Source organism: Peromyscus eremicus, chromosome 7 (genome assembly GCF_949786415.1).
Source record: "Peromyscus eremicus chromosome 7, PerEre_H2_v1, whole genome shotgun sequence".
Lineage (NCBI taxonomy): Eukaryota > Metazoa > Chordata > Mammalia > Rodentia > Cricetidae > Peromyscus > Peromyscus eremicus.
Window position 1 is genome coordinate 67,341,275 of NC_081422.1, and position 19,191 is coordinate 67,360,465.

A 19,191-nucleotide genomic window follows, 5' to 3' on the forward strand; every position below is an offset into this window, starting at 1 on the left:
TGGTCTACATAGAGAGTTATAGGACAGCCAGGGCTACATTATGAGAACCTGTCTTGAAAAGAAATTTATATATATATATATATATATATATATATATATATATATATATATATATATATATAAACACACACACATATATAGTAGTACTTTCTCATATATATAATATATATATTATACATATATGTAGGAGTACTTTCTCATTGGGACTGCCAGCCACAAATAATGACATGGAGACTTATTAATTATGAAAGCTCAGCCTTAGCTTAGGCTTGTTCCTGACTAGTTCTTATAACTTAAATTTACCCTGAGTTTTTAATCTACATTCTTCCTTGTGGTTTGTGACCTCAGCTCCATACTGCCCATCCTGTTTCCTCTGCGTCTGGCCGGCAACTCTGCCTTTCTGCTTCCCAGAATTCTTTCTCTGCCCAGAATTCCTGCCTATAGTCTCCTGCCTAGCTATTGGCTGTTCAGCTTTTTATTCTACCAATCATAGCAATACATCTTCACAGAGTGTACAAATATCCCACAACACACACACACACACACACACACACACACACACACACACACAATTTTTATTCTTGTAACATTATTTGATCAAAACTTTAAATTTTTTTGTTGGTCTGAACTTCATGTGTGCATTGCAATATGAGTTAAGTTTAGACAGTGGAAGAGAGTAATACGCTTTCCTACTAAACACCATTTAAAAAAAAAGTAATTAAAGCAAAGAAAATTCAGCTACCGTAAATACTGATGAAGACTGAGAATATAAATCAGAATAATTTTAAGTAATTAATGTAGATTATTTTTTATTAGCACTGGTTGTTCTCAGTGTGTTTTCATATAAAGGGAGAGTACGTTTAGCAATAGCTTTTTTTTTTTTTTTTTTTTTTTTTTTTTGGTTTTTCGAGACAGGGTTTCTCTGTGTAGCTTTGCGCCTTACCTGGAACTCACTTGGTAGTCCAGGCTGGCCTCGAACTCACAGAGATCCGCCTGGCTCTGCCTCCCGAGTGCTGGGATTAAAGGCGTGCGCCACCACCGCCCGGCAGCAATAGCTTTTTAATGTCATCACTGGAATTTTTTTTATGGATATAAATATTTTTTTTTCTTTCCTCAGCAAATTGGTAATTAACCAGATTATCCCTGAAGATGATGCTTTTTATCAGTGCATGGCCGAAAACAGCCAAGGCTCTGCTCTGTCTCGAGCCAGACTGACCGTGGTCATGTCGGAAGACAGACCCAGCGCTCCATACAACGTTCATGCCGAAACCATGTCGAGCTCCGCCATCCTTCTCGCTTGGGAGAGGCCACTGTACAACTCAGACAAGGTCATCGCCTACTCTGTGCACTACATGAGAGCAGAAGGTGGGCGACTTGGGAGCCTCCCCTCCCCCCCACCCCCCCACCCCCACCCCCACCCCCAGCTGAGGACCGAACCCAGGGCCTTGTGCTTGCTAGGCAAGCACTCTGCCACTGAGCTAAATCCCCAACCCGGGAGCCTCTCCTAAGCATTGTTTGCTATCATGGGTTTGTTCTCAGCCGCCAGAGACAAGGCTCAGTAGGGAAAGTGCTTACCTGGCATGCATGAGGCCCTGGGTTTGATCCCCAGAACTATAGGAACCCGATGTGGTGACTCATGCCTGTGATCTGAACACTTGGGAGGTAGAGGCAGGCAAATCAGAAGTTCAAGGCCATCCTTGACAACATAGCAAATTTGAGGCCAACCTGGGCTACCTAAGCTTGTATCTTATCCAAACCAAAACAAAATATTTGTCTTCAGAATGAATAACAACTGAGAGAATTTCACCCAAGGGGACTATCTCACATCAACTCCTGTCTCTGTCTAAGATCCCAATGACAAGTCAAAGCTCTGTCCCACCAATAAGGTTATTGGGGTGACTTAGAGAACATGGGTGAGAAGTCACTGTCAGGAGCATGACCCAACGCAGCCATATCGAAAAGTCTTGTTTATTTGTTTTTTGTTTTCTGAGAAGGGTTTCTCTGTATAGCCCTGGCTGTCCTGGAACTCACTCTGTAGACCAGGCTGGCCTTGAACTCATACAGATTCGCCTGCCTCTGCCCCCTGATTACTCGAATTAAAAGGAGCTGCCACCATCACCCAGAAATTGTGCTATATTCAATTCTATGTATATTGAATATTTTCATTTTGAAAGAAAATAAAACATGACAGGCAGGGATATGGCTCAGTGGAAGAACCCTCAGGTAGCATGTGTAAGGCCCTGGGTTCAATCCTCAGTACCACCAAAAGAAAAAAAAAATGTTATCTAAAAAGTTAAGACATTTTTGTGGTATCTCATATCAAATTAAATATCAGAGCTAGAGAAACAGTTCAGTGGTTCAGGCACTAGCTGCTTTTGCTGAGGACCTGGGTTCGGTTCTCAAAACCCACATCAGGTGCTTCCTACTGCCCGTAGCTCGAGCTCTCGGGATCCAACCCTGTCTTCTGGCATCCTTTGGCACAGGCACGTATAAAAATGTAGGCACTCACCTACACAAATACACATAACACACATAAGTCTGAAAAAGTTAAATGTCAAATCTCTTCTAGTTCTTGTTATTCTGAACAAGAACTGGTTTGGAGGATTAAGAAAAAAAAATCCTTTTTTTATCATACTTTTGGGCAAAATTGTTGCAGAAGCAGAAGAGCTGTTCACAAATCCTGGTGATTTCTCCCTGACTCAGGTTTACAAGGGCTAGTTTTCTACAGGAGCCGTCTGTCTTGTAAGCAGCTTGTGTTAGGACCAGGGTGAACCCTCAAGAATGGTGCTGGGCTCACGGTGTCTGCGGAGACAGGTGGTTTGCTCTTTGGTTTTTACACTCTAAGGCAGCGTTTTTGAAAAGGGATATTCTGAATGTAAATCAAGGGTCCCGGTAGCAAGAAGAACGTTCTGGTGAGAGCATGCTGGAGTGTGTTCCTGCTCTCTGCTGGCTCGGGACAGTGAAAGGAAAGCTGGCTTTGGGGGGCCCCACTCTTGTTCACCATTGTGCCGGCTTCATTAGAGCCCCGCAGGCCGCTCAGCGCTCTATTCAGGGGCAGAACAAGGCTTTTTCATTTGAACTCGAGGACTTTGTGTAGTGGGTCAGAAATTGTGCTGTGCGGTTCCTAATTAACCAGCCATTAGCCAGTGTGTTGTGAAACGCCTCTAATCTCGTCTAATTAAAATGCTATGAAGTTAATTCAGAAATGTGGGAAAACTCGGTGCTGGAATGTGCCTTCTGTTTTGTTTATCAGTCCAGGGCAGGGAGGAGGGCCCGGAGCTGAGAACAGTGGGATAGAGTTGACAAGCACGCCTGTGGACTGCTGTGCGCACGCGCGCAGTGGCTGGCGGTGCCGCGCCTGGTCCCCCAGGTCTGCCCGCAGGAATTAAGTCCACACCGACAGAACCCCTCCTGTACCTTGCCTCGTGCGTTTTACTAAGCAGTCCCCAGAATTTGTTTCCCTCTTTAAAAACCTGAACGCTCACCGTGGGACCCTCTGCCGTTTCACTTTTAGTATTAAGAACAGAAAGACCTGTGTTGACCCGTGAGGTATGTCCTCTCGGGGCAGAATGAGATCCTTGGCAGGCCAGCTTTGCATTCGGTTTGTTTTTGCAAAAAGCAGAATCTGTGTATTCCCCCGGCCGCCGCCGTCTCTCTGTTTATGTTCAACAGAAAGCCTGAGTTTAAGCGAGGACGTTTGCTTGCTGGGGTACAGTGGTCCGTTGTGCCCCGCTCTCCTGCCTCACCGCTCTACAGCCCCTCCTGTTTTGACTAGGTGGTAGACGACCTTAGAGAAGGTGGATTCTTTTTGGGAAATGTTCCAACCAGTAATTTTTAGACAAAGAGCTTCGTTGCTTTTAGGCAATAAGGAGCTTTCTGTGCACTGAAGGGCGGTGTGTGCAGGGTCATAGAAGGCAACAGAGATAGCCACGAGGAGAAAAGAAAGGCCTTGCTAATTTTATTTTGAATATTTGTCTTGTTTATTTTGAAACAGGGTTTCTCTGTGTAGCTCTGTCCTGGAACTTGCTTGTAGACCCAGGCTGGTCTCGAACTCACAGAGATCCGTCTGCCTCTGACTCCCACGTGCTGGGGCTAAAGGTATGGGCCACCACTGCCTGGCTGAATATTTGTCATTTTTAAACATGGATCCTTTGGTCTAGGCTTAAATAATGAGGAGTATCAGGTGGTCCTTGGAAACGACACAACTCATTACATCATCGATGACTTAGAACCGGCCAGCAACTACACCTTCTACATCGTGGCGTACATGCCGATGGGAGCCAGCCAGATGTCGGACCATGTGACCCAGAACACTCTAGAGGATGGTAAGGAAGCACAGTTCTGGGTTCTCAAGTGCGGACATTTCAGTGAGTAAGTCTGTTTGGTTAAACGAAAACGGATCGGTTAAGCCGCCACTGGCCAGTTGCTCTCTCGGGTCTCAGCCTTACCTTTTTGTCGTAACGTGATAAAGGACACTTAAAAAAAAAACAGATTTTATTTTTCAGAATTGGCTGTAAGTTTAGTTCCAGGGCATCTGGTGCCCTCGCCTGCTCTGTGGGCACTGCATGTGCATAGTATACAAACTTACATACGGGCAAACACTCATACTGAGAAAATAACTCTTTGAAGAAGGTAGTGGATGGTAAGATGAGGTTTTGTAGGCAGGAACCCCCCTCTGCACAGGCTGGTCAGTGTCCCCTCCCCAAGCCGTCGTTTACTTCTGTAAAGGTGCCTTCGAGAACCTGCCAAGCTTGACACTTGGTGTACCCTGGGAGTCTCATGAGCTCCTGTAGGGAATACTCAATTCAGAGGATGCTGCCCTACAACATCAGGGCATGCTCGGGCTCACACACAAACACATAAATAAATGTAATAATTAAAAATAATAAAATTCACTTTTTTTTGTTTGTTTTTCAAGATAGGATTTCTCTGTATAACAGTCCTGGCTGTCCTGGAACTTGCTTTGTAGACCAGGCTGGCCTTGAACTCACTGAGATCTGCCTGCCTCTGCCTCCCAAGTGCTGGGATTAAAGGTGTGCGCCACCACTGCCCGGCTCACATTCATTTATTATTATTATTTTTTTTACTTTTGTTTTTTCTACATTTATTTATTATGTATACAGTATGCCTGCATGTGTCCCTGCAGGCCAGAAGAGGGCGCCAGATCTCATTACAAGTGGTTGTGAGCCACCATGTGGTTGTTGGGAATTGAACTCAGGACCTCTGGAAGAGCAGCCGGTGTTCTTAACCACTGAGCCATCTCTCCAGCCCCACATTCATTTTTTAATACGAGACTCTTACACGTTGAAAACTTCTTGGTTGCAATTCTGGAGCCCGGGCTCCCTTGCTATACTGTGACATACTCTCCCTTGCTTCAGAGGGACTTTGGTAGACTTATTTATGAATTTGTCTCTCATTGTGTGGTTAGCAAATAATGATATTCATCTTGGGCAACCACCTAACCATCACCGCAGACCGACGGCCGGGCTCTGATGGCACCCTCACTGTATTTCCTTTCTTCTGGCCGGAAGTTGGCTTCGCTGAGAACCTCTGCTCCAGCCGGAAGCGTCTCCACAGTAACCACGTTGTGTGTTGCCGTTAAGAGGATCCCACAAGTGTGAAGGTGCTGAGTAGCATCTTGATTGTAAATCTTTATGAACAACGTATTTTCTCATTCCACTAGTGCCCCTGAGACCTCCCGAAATTAGCTTGACGAGCCGAAGTCCCACCGACATTCTCGTCTCCTGGCTGCCCATCCCGGCCAAGTACCGGCGGGGCCAAGTGGTGCTGTATCGGCTGTCCTTCCGCCTGAGCACTGAGAATTCCATCCAAGTTGTGGAGCTCCCAGGGACTGTGCACGAGTACCTCCTGGAAGGCCTGAAGCCTGATAGTGTCTATCTGGTCCGGATTACTGCTGCCACCCGCGTGGGGCTGGGAGAGTCATCGGTGTGGACCTCACACAGGACGCCCAAAGCCACGAGCGTGAAAGGTAACACCTCCCAAGGACTTTTTCAGAAAGAGAAATAGTGTTTTACGTTTGAATTAGAATTTTCCACTCCTAGTTACACGTAATACAGCTATACTTTATTTTTAAAATTCTTATTTTCTATTTTTTGTGTATGTATGAGTGTTTTGCTGGCATGCATGTCTGTGCATCACTTGTGTGCAGTGCCCACAGAGGCCAGAAGAGGGCATCAGATCCCTGGAACTGGGCAGCAGATGGTTGTGAGCCGCGATGTGGGTGCTGGGAATTGAATCCTGGTCCTCTGGAAGGGCAGCCCATGTTCTTAACTGAAGACTCATCTCTCCATCCCATATTTTTTTTTCCCATCCCATATTTTAAATTTTTGTGTCAATGTTTGCAGATTTTATACAGTTTATGAACTGTGTAAAATTGAAAAATCCTAAGCCTGTCTTTGGAACTGGTGCCATAGCTCAGTTGGTAGGGCGGTTTCCTGACATGCACAAGGTCCAGGCTGCAGCACCTAGGCCTGCGCACACCAGGTCTAGTGGCTCACACTTGCTGGCCCATAATTCCAGCACTAGAGAGGAAGAGAGGCAGGAGGGTTGGAAGTTCATCGCTGGCTGTGGTTTTTGAGTTTGAAGCCAGCGTGGGATACGAAAACCTATTAAGGAGAAAGTGTAAAAAGAGGAGTGGGCTGTAGTGTGGTTAGTAGAGTGCTTGCCATGTGCAGGGTCCTGGGTTCATAAACAAATCAAGACTTTGATTCAGGTTTTCTGTTTGCCCATTTGTGGGTAAAGCTGCCAATCGCTCCGTTAGTTTGCTTAGCAAAACCTTCCTGAGTCCCAGTCAGACTGGCTGCCAGAGGGGCCATAGAAACTGAGACCTACTGCATAGTGTAGTGTGTTCTTAAGTCATTAGTTTCAAAAGACAGGTGGAAACGTAGACTACTACTGATGTGGAGTCTAACATGACTGGTCTGTTGTCATTTGACTGGAAATACTCTACAGTAAAAATTAGAACACACAATTGACTATTTTAAAATAATTACATATACAAACATAGATGGTCTCTTGCTATGTACATGTCTTAGTCTTTTAGGTAGTATATTTAAATCCTATTTCTATACTAAACATCATTGTGAAATTTGTAAACATATTTTTTTTGCGTGCGTGCGTGCGTGCGTGCGTGCATGTGTGTGTGTGTATGCATATGAAGTCATGTGTGGAAAGCAGAGAACATGTGGGACTTAGTCTCTTCTTCCACTTTGTTGGACCTGGGGATTGAACTCAGTTCGTCAGATTTGGCAGCAAGCTCCTTTCCCCACTGAGTCATCCTGCTGGCTTGTCACTGTGGAAGTTTGAACGTTAGGTCAAAGTGTGATGGTTGGATTTTGCAACATCGGCTTGACGCTGAGAGGTGTGTGCTGCCCCCTGGTTTGATGCTGAGAGGTGTGTGCTGCCCCCTGGTTTGATGCTGAGAGGTGTGTGCTGCCCCCTGGCTTCCTGTGGACTGTGGGGTGTTGACACAGTGCTGTCTCTTCTAGCCCCTAAGTCTCCTGAACTGCATTTGGAACCCCTGAACTGTACGACCATCTCCGTGAGGTGGCTGCAAGACACTGAGGACCCAGCTGCCATTCAGGGCTACAAGCTGTTTTATAAAGAGGAAGGGCAGCAGGAGAATGGACCTATTTTCCTAGACACCGGCGACCTGCTGTATACGCTGAGTGGCTTGGGTGAGTGTGTCTGTATTGTGCAGATCCTTTATCCTCCTGCTGCGGCCGACTGGGGAAAGGGTTATTGGATGGAAGAGAATTGACTCGACTCGATTACAAAGAACCGATGTCTCTGTGTCCTTACACAGTTCTTCTCCTTGCCTCCCGCTCTGGGAGTCTGTTTTTCTTTTTAAAGATCACTGTTGGTACAGGGAGATCCTGTTATTGTGGGTATCCGATGGATGTAGAAGAGGATTGTAGGGGCCGGCAAGATGGCTTAGTGGGCAGAAAATTATCCTCTGTCTTTCACATGCATGCTGACATGTGGATGCCTGCACTCACATTATACACATGTCTGTTCACACACACACACACACACACACAATAAAGAATAAGACTGTAGAGTGAAGATTTTGTAAAGTGATTGGATAATAGTAAATACGTTTAACTTAGAATTTGGTTGATTGGTATCAAACAGTTTACATAAGTGGTGTATAATAATGCTCTTACCTCTGTCCCACATGACTGTAAATATTTACTCCGTGGTCTCAGACACACTAGAGATAAAACACTCAATCCCTGTTTATGGCTTCATCTGTGTTCTCAGAGAAAATGGCTTGTTCTTGTTTTATTTTATGTGGGAAAAGAACTGTGTGAGGTAATCGTGTTTAACCAATTATGAAGTTGGGGCTGGGGATATGACTCAGTGGTGGAGTGCTTGCCTAACACGCATGAAGCCCCAGGTTCAATCCCCAGCTCTGTAATGAGAGAGAAAGAGGGAAGGAGGGAGAGAGGAACGCTGAGACAGACACGCACTGGGAGATCTGCAGAGACTCACTGGATTGTTGGGGCATCTCATGCACACAGTCGGGGCTTAGGAAGCACCGTGGCTTTTCCTTCTAGATTAGCCTTTGGAGATGATGTAAGGGGAGAGGCCCAGTGGTCCTAGTATGGAGCATCACCATTTCCATCCCTGGGTCAACAGGACATGCTGTGAACCCGTCCTCGGATGCAGGAGCACAGAAATCCATCCCATGATCCCTTGCCATGGTTTTCCAGATGGTGTTTTGCTTGTAATCTTATTATTTGGTTTTTAATTTAATCTGCATTCGGTTAAATAAATTTACTGCCGATCTCTGTCAAGAAGCTTATAAATGATGAGCAGTGACATATGGTCCAGGTCGAGCGTCCTTAATCTACTGGTTACGATGATGTTAGCCCAGCCTCGAGGGCCCCGAGCCTTCCATGTTTATGCCTTCCTGTGGCGTCTCAGTGTGCCCTCCCTTTCCGTGAGTTCCTCGTTGATGAGAGGGGACTTGTTGCTTGTATCCAGTGGGAAACGGGCTGTGAGGCAATTGATGAAAAGCTGTAGATCAGAGCTGGAGGTGGCCCAGTGGTTCAGAGCTGCTATTGCACCGGACCAGAATCTGGTTCCCTGCGTCCATATGGCAGCTCACACCACCTGTAACTGCCACTTCAGGGGATCGTTTGCACTCACACGTAGATACTCCTGCAGACACATAAATCAAGATAATTTGGGGGGCCTCGAGGGATGGCTCAGCAGTTAAGAGCACTTGCCACTGGTCCAAAGGACACAAGCACTCACGTGGCTGCTTGTAACCATCTGTAACTCCAGTCCCAGGGGATCTGACAACCTCTTCTGGCCCCCCTAGGGCTCCAGGCACACACATAAGCACACAGACATATATATGTGGGCAAAACACTCATATGGATAAAATGAGTAAATGTTCAGAAAATATACAAGAACGAATCTACAGCTCAGACTCAGTACTTCGATTGTTCTCGTTGTTAAAGACATTGAAATATGTAGGAGAAACAGAAACATGTTCCTCAACATGCTTCTTGGGCATACATTCCAGCTAGATTATCTTAAGTTGAATAATAGTTAGAAAATGAAATAAACTAAGCTCTGCTTTTGCAAGAAGCTCAGAAATGGTTCATTGAAACTTAGGCAGTAAGCGGGGCATGGTGGCACACATCTGTCATCCCCACACTCCAGAGGAGGTGGAGAGGATGAGGACTTTCAGACCATCTTCAGCTACGTAGCAAGTTCAAGGGCAGCCTGTCTCAGAAAAACAAAATCACCAGTAGTTAAAAGCAGTTCTTTAACATCTCGTTAAGATTTATTTATTTTACCATGTGTATGTATCTGGGGGTGGGGGTGGGGGTGGGTATGTGTATGGGACTGCAGGTGCCCTCAGGGGCTGGAAGGGAGTGTCAGAGCTCCTGGAAGTGGGTGTGAACTGCCCAGGATGGGTAGTGAGAGCTCAGATCCTCTGGAAAAACAGTGTGTGCTCTTAACTACAGAGTCACCTCTCCAGCCCCAGCTAGTTAGCATTTAAGCTTTCTCTAGAGATGTGTATACATACATGCGTCTGTGGATGGACTAACTAAGGAAGAGACGCATATATACAGAAGTGTTCCTTGATTCATTCATTTGGGGAGAGATAGAGGAAGGGAGGTAGGCCCTCTGATTTTTATTTTTATTATTTATTTATTTAGAACTGTGATGCTCTCCAAATAATAGCTTTCCAAACTGTAAACTATTATGGGTTTGGTTTTTTTGTTTTTTGTTTTTCCGAGACAGGGTTTCTCTGTGTAGTTTTGGTGCCTGTCCTGGATCTCGCTCTGTAGACCAGGATGGCCTCGAACTCACGGAGATCCGCCTGGCTCTACCTCCCGAGTGCTGGGATTAAAGGCGTGCACCACCACCGCCCGGCTGCTCTTGCCGTTTTTTTACTGTAACATCTGTTATGCATGCCATCTGAGGTAGCTCCATTTAAAAAATCACCTGTGTAGGGGGAAGTGCCCGTGTTTCCCCGTGTACTTATGTACCTGCATACACATATGTGTGGAAGCTGGAGGTCAATGTCTGTCGTTTTTCTTTTGATCCCACCTTACTTTTTGGAGACAAGTTCCCTCACTGAACTTGGAGCTCACCCATCGGCTACATAAACTAACCAGCAAGCACCAGGGACAGAACCCCCTGCCTCTGCCTTCCCAGTGCTGGGATTACATAGGTTGTATTTTTCTGCATGTGCTACTGGATCCAAACAGAGATCGTCATGCTTGTGAGGCAAGCGTGTCACTGACCATCTCTCCAGGCTCGTCAAATCACTTTAAATGCATCAACTAGAACATGATTTTGGGGTGGTGGACACGCCGTATCAATTTAAGTAGCCCCGAGTTTCCTGACTGTGGAATTAGCCTGATTGCTCGAGTTCAAGGTAACAAGGCCTCTGTGGCCGTGGGTGTTTCCTCACTAGGCAGCAGGTTCAGGATCTCTGCATCTGCTAGTAACCACCTGAGTGGCTGGCAGGGAGGCAGTTGTGTGGGTTCAAGTACTGTTCAGCTGTTGAGCAGACTGTCTTCAAGGTGCCCTCGAACCTGAGACCCCCGGTTCTCATCGTTTTTATTCCGTTCCCACCAGGGCCTGGCCAAGCTTTCGGCAGGCGCATGTTAAGATGTGGGAAGGGGCAGGGTGTTCCGTGAAGGGGACAGCTGACCATCTGGGACCATTTTTAACCGGAGCATCTGGCAGTGGCTGCCTGTTTAACAGAGAGTGATGTGTCCAGAGGGCAGTAGGTTAAGGGAACCCTGTTTGTGCCTGGCCTGGTGAATGCCGGCTTTCACAGAGCCTTGGCTTGGGAAGGTGCCCGAAGTGGGGCCAGCTTCGCTAAGTGGGCTTGGAAATGAGTGCACACGCCTCTGCTGGCCGATCGAGTGTCAGTTTTACATAACGAACTGCTTTCTCGAAATTTCATTTTCACACTAACCCCCACTGATGCCTTTAGAAACACCTCCCCCCGCCGTCACCGTTCTCATTCCTGGTAATTAAGTTTTCAATTTAAAAAGTATGTTATTGGGACATGATCTCCCTAGAAATACGCACAATTCTTTGTTCTAAAAGACAGAAAAGCAAATGAACTTATATCTTTAAGTTAATTTAAGTGTTTAAAAAAAAAAGACGACGAAAAGATTTGAAGGGTCCGATTTCCACTTAAAGCAGGAAGGATGAAGCCAAATGATATTTAATTGGCTGGTTTGCCCCATGTTCCTGCACATGCCCGGTTAACTAAATTTAATTGGTGTTATTAGTGGGAGGTATTTTAGATCATTTTACTCTAACATCTACCTCAAAACTCAGTTCCTTAAGATGTGGAGTACTTTGTCTGTGAGTTGAAGAAATTCTCATGCCTTTAATAGTAAAATATGTGGTTGTGTGTGTGTATAGTATACATAATATATAAAATATATAATGTATACTAGCCTATAATATATAATAGTTTAATATAATGTATAATAGCTTTATATGTCCAAGGCCTGGGGTCCAATCCCCAGCATTTAGTAATAAAGTATGATATGAATTTCTATAGAGAGGAAGAAATAATTAGTTGTTTCTAGTTTGTTCAGGTTTGACTTTAAAATGCACTTTCCTGGGGTCTGGCTTGCTTTGTGGGGAGAAGAAGAAGCATCAGCTTGTGACTTAGTCGTTGGTGGGACCTGTTGTGAGTGTTGTGTTGAGAGCCCTTCAGGATTTGCTCATATTTTTCTCTTGCCTCTTTGTTCATCTGAGTTACAAGATAAATGTTTGTAATACTTATCACACAATAAAGAAAAAATTAATAAGACATCTATGTCCCCCGATAGTAGATTGAAAAAAATTTCTCTTAATTATTTTTTTTAAAAATGAATTTTACACTTATTTGTTTTTATTTTGAATGTGTATGTGAGTGTACACATGTCACAGTGTGCCTAAGGAGACCAGAGGACAAAGGCAGTTCTTGTCTTGCACCATGGGGTTCTGGGGATCAAACTTAGCTTGTCAGTCTTGGCAGCAAGTGCCTTTATCGGCTAAGCCATCTCAGCAGCCAAAAAAAAATCCTGATATTAGTGGACCCGTGGTGGTGACTCACACCTTAAATCCCTTAAATCCCAGCACTCGGGAAGCAGAGGCAGGCAGATCTCTGTGAGTTTGAGGCCAGCCTGATCTACAGAGCGAGATCCAGGACAGCCAGGGCAGTTACACAGAGAAACTCTGTCTCAAACAAACAAAACAAAACAAAAAAAAATTCTGACATTAGTGTGTCTGACTGAAGTAGGACTGTTTCCACAAGCCAATTGTAGCTAGAGGCATATCTTCAGATTTATTCTTTGAATCTGGAAAGAATCCTGCCCGATGTCAGGTCTTCCTGTGGTTATCTTGGGAATCCACAGGTGCCCGCCACCGCTCCCTCACAATCCATCATTTCCTGCATTCTGACAGATCAGACAGAAATACCAGCTAAGGAAGCATCATCTCTCTTGCCTAGGATTGACTCCAAATCCTGCCGCTAGATGGCAAGTCGCGCCTCTTGGCTTAATCTTTTAGATGGAGGTGGTACTAATCACACCTGTTTTAGAATGTGAGGAGGGCGGAGTGAAATGATGCAGGTGGAGGCTGGCACAGCACCTGGCAAACAGCATCCGAAGCCCACAAGAGACGCCAGCTGTTCCTGTTTGTAAAATGCTTTTCCCAGAGCTGAGAATGGAGTTTAGTGGCGGAGCATTTGGATAGCACAGATGAAGCCTGGGATTGGATCCCAGCCTAGGGAGAAATTGATCTCCCAGGGTGGAGCTGGTATTCAAAAGAAGTTTTTCCCGTATTTTGTTGGTGGTGGTGATGATGTATGTTTGGGTTTTTGAGACAGGGTGCCATAGTTGATCTGGAATTTGCCCAAGGTTGGTCTTGAACTCCTGATCTTCCTGCTTCCCCTCATGTACGTACGTACGTACGTGTGTGTGTGTGTGTATGTGTGTGTGTGTGTGTGTGTGTGTGTGTGTGTAAATTAACCATAATTCTTGTTAAGCCACAGATTTTATTCAGTGAGTTTAGATGCAGCCTAAAGGTTTTGCATTTCTTCCTACTTTTGAGAATAGAGAATCCAAGCCAGGTGTCAGCAAAATTTTCTCCTGATGAGCTGGAGGGTAAATCCTCTAGCTTTTGTGTGTGTTGTGGCCTGAATTCTTTGGTCTTCACAAAAGCCCTGTGTAGAAGCCCCAACGTTCCGTGTTTAGAAATAGGACCTGTGTGAGCACGATGACGGTTAAGTGAGGTTATGAGGATGGGGTCCTAATCTGCTTTTTATTTTCCCAAGGAAAGAAGGGAAGGCATGTATTACAAAATAATTAGAAGGTGGGAAGTCTAGTTAAGTATCTAGAAAGAAAAGATTCAATCATGAAATAAACAGCCCAGATATGGGGCCACCAGAGCCTAAGGTGGTTTAGTCTCATGAAGTTCTGGAAAGAGAAGGAATCGGGGTAGGGGATGTCAGACAGGCTGGGACTTTTCCATTCTCCCTTACCTGCCCCTCTCCCCTAAACTGAAGATTTCTCACAGTGCCTTGGTTTCTGTCAGTGAGCAGAGTTACACTTTGACTTACGTTTCTCGCAGCTACGTAAGGATTTTTCCTTTCCTGGTTATAGACAGGCTACCCAGTTGGCTTTTTTCTTCTTAAGGATTACAATTAAATAGACTTGACGTTCAAACAGCAGTGTTCTGCTTGGCGAGGATCACATTAAGAAATGGTCTTGGTGCTGGAGAGATGGTTCAGTGGTTAAGAGCTTTGGATGCTCTTCCAGGAGACCTGGTTTTAGTCCCTAGCACCCATATAGCAACTCAAAACTGTAACTTTGAATTCCAGGGGATCTGATGCTCTCTTCTGGACTCCTTGGACACCAGACATGCATGTCAGGCAGACAAAACACCCATACACCTAAAATAAAAGTAATTAAAATGCTGTGGGATATTTGTACACCGTGCGAAGGTGTATTGCTATGATTGGTGTAATAAAAAGCTAAATGACCAATAGCTAGGCAGGAGGTGTAGACAGGACTTTGGGGCAGAGAGAGGAAGGGGGAGGAGGAATCTTGGCGCTTGAGAGAGACTGGAGGAAACATGGAGGAAGCCGGATGGGTGGTACATGGCAGAACATAGATGAATAGAAATGGGTTAGTTCAAGTTATAAGAGCCAGTTAAAAACAAGCTAAGCTAAGGCCAAGCGTTCATAATTAGTAAGTCTCTGTGTCGTTATTGTGAGCTTTTGGCCCAAAGAAAAATCTGACTACAGAAAAAGAAAACAAACAAACAAACAAAAACAAAACAAAACAAAACAACCCCAGATCTTTCTGATAGTGCGGACTCCCACCTGTAATCTCAGCCCTTGAGAGCTTAAGGCAGGGTTGGCAGAGAATTTGAGGCCAGTCTGGGCTACAGAATGAGACCTCCACTGTGTAAGCCACCTAGGTTTTTACTTTTTTTTTTTTTTTTAAAGATTTTATTTTCATTGCGTGTATGTAGAAAGTGAGAAGATATGTCCAGGTGAGTGCAAGTGTCTGTAGAAGCCGGAGGCGTTCAGTTCCCTGGAAGAGGTATAGGTGGTTCTGAGCTGTCCAGCCTGGCTGCTGAGACCTGAACTCAGATCCTCTGGGAGAGCAGTCTGTGCTCTTCATGGCAGTCTAAAGCCCTGGGCTATACAATGCCTCCACAGGAATTCAGCTTGCTGCTGCCACACTGAGGCTGCCTTGGAAAACACAGATCTGCCTTCCCAGCACTCAGGAGGCTCAAGTGGGGACATCAAGTGGTTGAGGCTGCATGGAGACACAGAGAGACACTGTCTCAGAAAACAAAACCAAGAAACCAAACCCCGTGAATCCATTTGTGATTGTCTTCCAATACCACTTTATTTGTGGACACCAAGAAAGGAATTTGATGGAATTTTGACATGCTACAAAATAGTTGTTTTTTTTTTTTTTTTTTTTTTTATCATAAGAATTGAGTCTGGAGTTTTGCATGTGCTAAGTAAATAAGTACTCTGCCACTGAACTACACCCCCATATCCCTAGCCCACCCACCCCTTTTTTTTTAATCTCTTACTTTGTAGCCCAGGCTGGACTTGAACTTGTGGTCTTCCTGCCTTAGTCTCCCAAATGCTAAGGTTATAGGTTTTATACTCCCACACCCAGCCCCAAATAGTATTCTCTCAATTTTCCAACCAGTTGTATCTAGACATATCCAACCTGTGACTCAAAGGCCAGCATAGCTATGAAGGAAACCTGACTATTTGTAAAGTAAAACAACACAATGTCAGAAGACTGGACCACCTGATATCATAGGCTGGGTCACAGGCATACTTTGTCAGTTTCCACTGCAGACCTTTTGTTGTTGTTTTTCGAGACAGGGTTTCTTTGTGTGTAGTCTTGGCTGTCCTGGACCTTGCTCTGTAGACCAGGATGGCCTTGAACTCACAGAGATCCGCCTGCTGTTGCCTCCCAAGTGCTGGGATTAAAGGCATGCACCACCACCACCAGGCTTCAAGTGCAGACTTTATATAGTTTCTTTTCAAAATTCCATCCCAAGACCAGCAGTATGCCTGGAAGTTCACTGAAATACTGAACTTTGGGCTCCTCCATACCTGTGACTTCATGTATAAGAGTATTGTACACTTTTCATGTATAAGAGCATTGACACTTTGGTTAACCAGCTTTACAGCCAAGTCTGTGACTGTCCAGGCTTTTAATTTAGTATTCCCTTTGCTTGAGTTAGCTCCCAGGGGGGTCCCGATGCCAAGTCTGAAAGTGCATTCTGTCCCCTGAGAAGGATGAATTACTCTAGACTTGGTGTGACTCGTATTAGGAAGTATGAGACTGTCAATTAATTTGATTTTGTGTTGTGGGATGAACAAAGAAACAAACAAATAGCCACAGACTTAACTCATTCACGACGTAAATGATGTGTTTTAAACTCCCTAGGTGAACCTGGGAGCCTTGAGCAGCCCTTCAGAAAGAGAGTATTTGTCAGCCCACTCAGCCATGTGACGGGCTCTTGGCACCCAGTCCTGTTTTCAAAGCCTTCCATTGCTCTGTGGAATACAGTGGGCACAGTGTTCAGTGGAACTCAAGAGGTCTGCACTGAGGGGCCAGTGGTTCTTGGTTCTCATTGGCTACTGCTAGAATTACGTCACAGACGAAGCTTCGTCTTACAAATCAGAAAATGACCTAAATCTAGAAATCTCTGATAATGAGCTTCAGTGGCCACTGACAGTGAATCCGGAAATCAGAACTGTCCCCGCAGGGTTCTTTGGTCCCTGTGGTTCTTTGCTTGACTCTTTGTGAAGATGCTGCGTAGGAGATGAAGACCACTAGAAAATCAAAATTTTCTTTTCTTTTTTAAAGGATTTTTAAAAAAATTATGTATATGTGTATGTAGGTCTGTGCATGTGTGAGTACTGTTGCCCGAAGAGGCCAGAAGAGGGCATCAGATCCCCTAGACCTGGAGTTACAGGCAGTTAGGAGCTGATGAGAGTGTTGAGAACCAAACTCCAGTTCTCTGCAAGATCAGGACACTCAACCCCTGAACCAGCTCTGTAGATTCCAGAAAAGCAAAATTTCTAATTTTAAGATGGATGTGAAATGTATTTTTTTCTGAGCACTTAGGTATATTTATGATTGTTTTTCTATACAAATTTGTCATATTTTGTCTTATAAAATTCTAGTCAAGTTTTTTATCATCCCAAATCATGTGTTTTAACTTTAATGTATTTGCAGTTGTTTAATTGTTTTTCTGATTTTCAATCATGCATATTTATTGAACATACCTACTGCATATCGCGCGGGCACTGTGTGGCACACAAAGTATGGACATAAACTGGCTTGCCAACTTCCAGGACTTTTCAGTTGAGTGTAAAGGACTTTGCAGTGTTTCTTGGAAGCTGTGCTGCTAATAGATAAAATTGCCACATAGGCCAAGTGTTCTAGAAGCTCAGAGAATAAATGACTGATTTTTTTTTACCACGTAAAGAAGACTCTTTGGCCTGGTGGTGTGGAAGAAATTAATTCTCATCAGAGGTGCTTAAAATGCACAACACCAAGAAGATTCAACAGGCAGCCTCTTGGCGGGCGCTCAGACAAACCTCACTGACATTTTCCTTCCTGTGATAGACAGGTGAAACTTCAGATGTCATTTTCTGAGTTACACCTTCCAGTGGATTCCTGTTGGGGGGATTCCTAAGACCTCCAGAAATGGAAATTCTTTCTGCATTGATATGGCGGCAGTATGATGCAATCCTATACACTGAGTCTCTATCTGTTGCCACTAAAGGTACAGGGACTTTACCTAGGAAGTACAGGGTGGCCATTTGTGACTGTTAGGGGAGGGAGAGACACTTTTCTTTGAGGTTATGATGACTGGTAGATTCTCCAAGTCCCCATGGATCACCCAGCCTAAGCACCTAGTGTTGGTTAAGGCGGCGCTCATGTCCGGCTGAGCGCCGGCCGTGGTGGCCATGCTGACGGCAGAGAGCGCTGGATGCTCTGGTGGTGGAAGAATCACGAGCCATGGTTACCTTTTAGAGCTTTATTAGGAGAGAGAGAGACAGAGACAGAGACCGCGCGGAGGGGAATCCGGAAAAGAGGGAACACGGAGAGGGCACGACCACTTTTTAGGCTGGGATACCGTCGCAGACTGGTGACGTAATGACACAATCCTTACACCTAGGGGCAGAACTAGTTGGACTCAAGTGAGTTAAAAATGCATCCATGCTTATACACACACACACACACACACACACACACACACACACACACATATGTACATAAGGAGGACAGGAAGTTGGAGGGAGGGAGAGGGTCCGGAGGCGGGTGGAGATAAGAGTGAAGGGTGCATATGATTGAGATATAGCGTATATATTTATGGACATTTTCAAAGAATTAAAAAAAAAAATCCATTTTATGGGAAAGAGAAAAGAAATAAAGGGGTTGGACTCGGGCCCCATTGTGGCAGAAGTGTAGAGACTGAAATCAGACTTCCTAGCTAGTCGCAGATGATGGCTAGACTTCCTAGCTAGTTGCAGATGATGATGGCTGTGAGTCCTTCGGTGTTTGAAAGTGCTCCTGTAACTTCTCCTGTGATGCATGCAGTACTGAGCGCAGGCTCTCCGCTCTTACACTTACATGCCGGGGACCCTCGCTTCTGCTGTGAATCCTGGGGTATGAGACTGAGCTCAAGGCAGTGGGGTGCCATGCATGGCTTTACTTCATTAAAAAAAATATTCTGGAGAGAAAACAGAAATAGCGTGCTCCCACATTTCTTAGAGTTATCGCCAGCTTTTAAAAATAAAGTTTAATTTTTCCATGTCAAACACAACAAACTCTTTGAGAAGGATTTGCTGACCCCCCACCCCCACCCCCAACTTTAAAGGCCTGCCTTGAGCAGTCCCCTCCCTTTGAAAATCTGGAGTATGGGCAGTGCTCTCCGAAAAACATCTGTCCAGTTAACTAAAAGAGCTGTAGCATGTAAGCAGAAGCCGGCGTCCTAGCTACTTAAAACAAAAACAAAACAAAACAAAACAAAAAACAAAAAACAGTAAAGCGAAAGTTTTCCTCCCTCCGTAGAACAAAACTGGGGCATTTGCCTAAGTGGCCTGCCCTTTTGTGGTTTTGAAGTTTTACTGTTTTA

The 19,191-nt window shown here is 45.0% G+C and overlaps 1 protein-coding gene across 1 annotated transcript in view; it reads left to right on the plus strand.

Moving 5' to 3' along the window:
• Nucleotides 1-19,191, plus strand: part of Prtg (protogenin) — a 107,758-nt gene that overhangs the window by 51,398 nt on the left and 37,169 nt on the right. Inside the window, exons 8-11 of the mRNA XM_059269052.1 lie at nucleotides 1,118-1,365; nucleotides 4,161-4,325; nucleotides 5,684-5,989; nucleotides 7,509-7,697. Of these exons, the coding sequence (XP_059125035.1) occupies nucleotides 1,118-1,365; nucleotides 4,161-4,325; nucleotides 5,684-5,989; nucleotides 7,509-7,697 (908 nt within the window). The remainder of the gene's footprint in view (nucleotides 1-1,117; nucleotides 1,366-4,160; nucleotides 4,326-5,683; nucleotides 5,990-7,508; nucleotides 7,698-19,191) is intronic.